The sequence below is a fragment of the Echinococcus granulosus genome, assembly GCF_000524195.1.
Source record: "Echinococcus granulosus chromosome Unknown EG_S00099, whole genome shotgun sequence".
In the NCBI taxonomy this organism is placed as follows: domain Eukaryota; kingdom Metazoa; phylum Platyhelminthes; class Cestoda; order Cyclophyllidea; family Taeniidae; genus Echinococcus; species Echinococcus granulosus.
In genome coordinates, this window is record NW_020170479.1 from 119,271 (window position 1) to 123,535 (window position 4,265).

Here is a 4,265-nt window from a genome sequence, read left to right on the forward strand (position 1 = left end):
GTTTAGCCCGGTTATATGAGCAAATTTTTGCTAACCTACACCTACACTCGCTGCCAGATATACTTTGAGATTTATGGGAAGTTGCACCTAAGTATACAAAAGCTGCAACCAGTCAATTACGTATCATTATATCATGATCCTTTTAAAAATTTAGCCCAGTTTCAAAACATGAATCTGGTTTTATCATCAAGAACCCCGGTGCATACAAAAAGGGCACAAGTGTAGCCAATCATCCATTGTTAGCCTTCATCCTCACAGCCAATCAGCGAGCTGGTGATGACGCATCGCGGTTTCGATGGCGACGAAAGCCAACTCCTCGTTTTCCACATGCCATTTCTCGCAGACGCATACACATACCACCCACTCATACTTTAGGGCTCAGCTATCTGACGAATTCGAGATTCCTACATGGGACCATTCTCTCGACAGGCATGACCACCTCTGCTGACATACAACAGGCGATAATGGCGAATCGGTTAAAAGCCATCGTCATGGGCTATATGGGAGGCCCAGTATGCGTCGTTGGAATCGTTACAAGTGCCCTTAGTCTCATTCTTTTTAAGCGTGATACCTCAACAACACTTAGCACTCGTCTCCTCCTCTCAGCCATCGCAGTGGTGGATATATTCTTCCTCTTTTTTATGTTCCTTCTATGGTGTGTCAGACGATTTCTTCCTCAAGAATCATTGGCATTCCGACAGTTTGACAGTCCTCAAGTCTTTGGATTCATTTTCTACATGATAAACGTCTTTGAGCTCTATCGCAATTGGTTGGTTGTAGTAATCGCCGTAGAGCGACTCCTCTACTTTCTCAAACCCATCGAATTCAAGGTATTGTGGAGTGTTAAAAAAGTTGCAGCCATTCTCATCTCACTTTGCCTCTTCTCTTGCATCATCCGCATTCCCGTACTCATCTATGGGATCGCTAAAAAGTCCTCTAAAATCGATGACTCTATCACTAAACTAACCCGATTGATCCATTCTCTTATAGACTGTGTTGTGCTAACTCTAGCACCAGTCACACTCATGGTCACTTTATCTGTAGCCACTACATTGCGAATTAACGCAGTGGTAAAGACCAAACTGCGTCTGGTGAATAGCAATTTCAATCAACAGCATCAGATATCACAATCGCCTCAACAACTGCTTCAACCACACGACCACCTGAATTCCACCCCAAGACAAGAAGATGCTCCTTCACGGAGACACCATCGTATCGTAAAGATTCTACACACCGTCCTAATTACCTTCATAATCTGTTCCACACCTTCCATTCCTGCTTCAGTTATGCACTTCTACACTGTCTTTCATGAGGTAGAGGGTGGACGAATAAACTACGTCTCGGAGGTGCTGACCGTGATTGCCAATTTTGGTTCTCTGGTCAATTCAACTTCCAATTTCTTCGTCTATGTGGCGCACAGCAAACGCTACCGCTACATACTAGCCAAAATCCTCATGCTTGATCGGTGCTTCGCCTCGCTACACCGGGAGCCGAGTAGTACGCAGGAGACTTGTTGCAACCTTCAAGAGGATGGAAAAACCCAGTGAGAGGCTGTGCGCGTGCAGGTGCCAGAGTGGGCCAACGTTTGGCCGTCCCTGTCTCCATTTCCCCTGTGCCAACAAACGAGCACAGGGACATACTCACGCAAGTATTATGTAAATATTTGTGTACTATTTCAATTTTCTTCTTCTTTTTTGCTTTTACTCCCTTCTTCTCCTCTTTTGCAAGTATAAAATTAGGTTTTTCCGCGCGTATGTGTGTGGGTATGCGCGGTAGATGAAAAACATGAGTTGCACTTATGTATGTATGTGTTAACTTATAAATCAAATTTTTAATAAATTTTTTTAAAAAACAAAGATAATTTGTATGGCAAAGAGTTTTTTGCTTTATCAGGATTCGAAGACTTTTGTCTCTTTTATCTTCTAAACAGCATGGCCTACAATTCGTCGTTAAGAAAAGAGTACACCTGGGAATAGCAAAGAATGGTCATATGCAGGGACAGCAAATTCAGACAACATGAGATCGTAAAAAACATGGCTTCATTACTACAGTGCTCATAATTACTTTATTAAATGAAATTACATCGTCAGCTCTCTAACCTTCATCCATTCACGACTTGAGTGAAGACTAGAAGATACGGTGGGATGCGAAATTCGAAGAATCGATGACCAGTCAAAAGGTGCAGTGTATAAATGAGAGACCGTGAAAGTAGTTAATATTTTATCTCCTCAAGCATTTATAAGAGTGATTTTACTCATAAAGCAACTTGAAATATTTAATGGAGAAAAATATTGGAGTTTTTTAAATACGGAAAGTTTTGCTGAATGGTCCACTTGGGTGATTTATAGAAATCATCATACTTATTTCAGGACCAAGAATTTACGACTATTGCATTTTGTTAAGCCCCCTCTAAAACTCCGATAACTAATCACTAACTATTGGTAGGATGTTAGATCATCTTTTAGCTTGTCCTCAGACTAATATTTTGGAACTTATAGGTGAAGAATTGAAATGTATTTGCGCATTTATTGATTGTTGCGTTTATAAAAATTAGGATTTATTAAAACGTTGGTGTAAATCTTACTATAAAGTGGATTTTAATAAAAATGTGGACGGCACTTTTTAATGTAGCGTAATTTGCGGTGACTCGGTGCTTTAGAATTGGTACTGAATATCGCAGTCCTCACTGGACATCCTGTGTACAGGCGCAATGTACTAAACCAGTCATTTATGTTATGCCTTTAACAAGAGAGCATGAAACCGTTTGAGTAATATAGCGTGACTTATACTTGATAGCAAGTATGAAACTGTTCTTTATCGACATTTCCATCATTTGTGACACACGCTGAAGTGCTATTGATACAGATGTCAAATATGAACATTTTAACTAGTAGTTCTACCGGTTTTCCCGTTATTGGAAACGGTACTGGTCTGGTACTGGTTCTTCTTCGCTTTTCATCTAAGCGAAAATTGCGATATAACACTGTAAGTAATGTTGTACTCATCCATTTTGAGCTTTATTGATAGACTTTGAGGTAAAAAGCTCAAAAGCATTTGGAACTACTGGATAATTCTCATTTTTACATAGTAGATCAAAAGCATCTTGGCCAAAGGGGTGCCGCCATATCTCACCGAATAGGAGGCTCACTTCTGTTCTATCACTGTTGCACTAAATTTTAAAATTTTATTTTGAAATAACGCCGTCAAGTCTACGCGAATGGGGAGCATGTGTTCCACACATGACTAATTATCTCCTCCAGATATCTTCAAAATTAACATTTTTGCACTGTTATATAAAATAAAGCCACTTTTATTGTCAATAATCTAAAAAGCCTATTATAAGTTGTATTTGGTACTTAATATAGACTCACTTGCAAAGCTGATATTTTCAGTGACAACATTGGTACTATAGGCGTTGTCAAGTATTGTTTAAGGGCGACCTCAAAAACATAGATAAATCATTTTCCAAGGGGTAGAAAGTGTACATAAAATGGCAAACCACCCAAGCAAATACTAATTTTTAAAAGTATTGCAAAATACTTCCGATACTCTTAATGTTGCATCCAACTGCTTAGAGCTTGGGAGAATATATCAAAATAGCTTCAAAATGTAAAGGTATTTGCACTATATCAGAGCAAGAGTTCGTGACACTGAGGAACATGTGTAGTAAGATTTTTCAACCAGGTGGACAGACTTTAAGTAAAAGGCCAGTTTTCTGACAGACTAGTGAGGTGCAATAAAACTGTCAACCAACCTGACTATTACCAGAAATTTTGCTCTTACTAGAATCTTGTGTCCATACCCGTGGCGTCTACACAAAGAAAAGGAACATTCTCACTTTTGTTATTATCGTTCTGTCACAGAGGCATGCAGAGGATAGCAATTTATCATGGTGTGGCTTCCCATATTTACTATCGGTTGGTAACGTTACCCATTTCTGTTATGCGTGGACAAAGTTAGACTTAGTTACCCAATTCATATTTAGAATTGAAGATAAGAAATTTGTGGCCATGTACCATAAATATCCTATTTTGGTATTGTATATAATATCCATTTTACTTATAAATTTGAAATTATAAGGTAATTTACAAGGAAACGGAAGAATCGCGACACAGGTGGCACTTTATATTGAATGTTAATTGGTCCCATAAATCGAATATGGATTGGAGCATTTGATATGCACGTCTTGGCCAAAACCATCGTAGCAGTAATTTGAAAGTTCCAGGTTTAAGAACCACATCAGAAGTTTGTTATCTCGCTTCCTG

The 4,265-nt window shown here is 39.0% G+C and overlaps 1 protein-coding gene across 1 annotated transcript; it reads left to right on the forward strand. All coding sequences in view use genetic code 11, as the record gives it.

The window, feature by feature from the left end:
* Positions 1-431: 431 nt before the first annotated feature.
* EGR_08220 (hypothetical protein) lies at positions 432-1,547 on the forward strand (the record flags this gene model as incomplete). The annotated part of the gene is made up of 1 exon (XM_024497469.1): positions 432-1,547. One exon carries the CDS (start codon positions 432-434, stop codon positions 1,545-1,547), a length of 1,116 nt encoding a protein of 371 aa, XP_024348110.1.
* Positions 1,548-4,265: the final 2,718 nt, after the last annotated feature.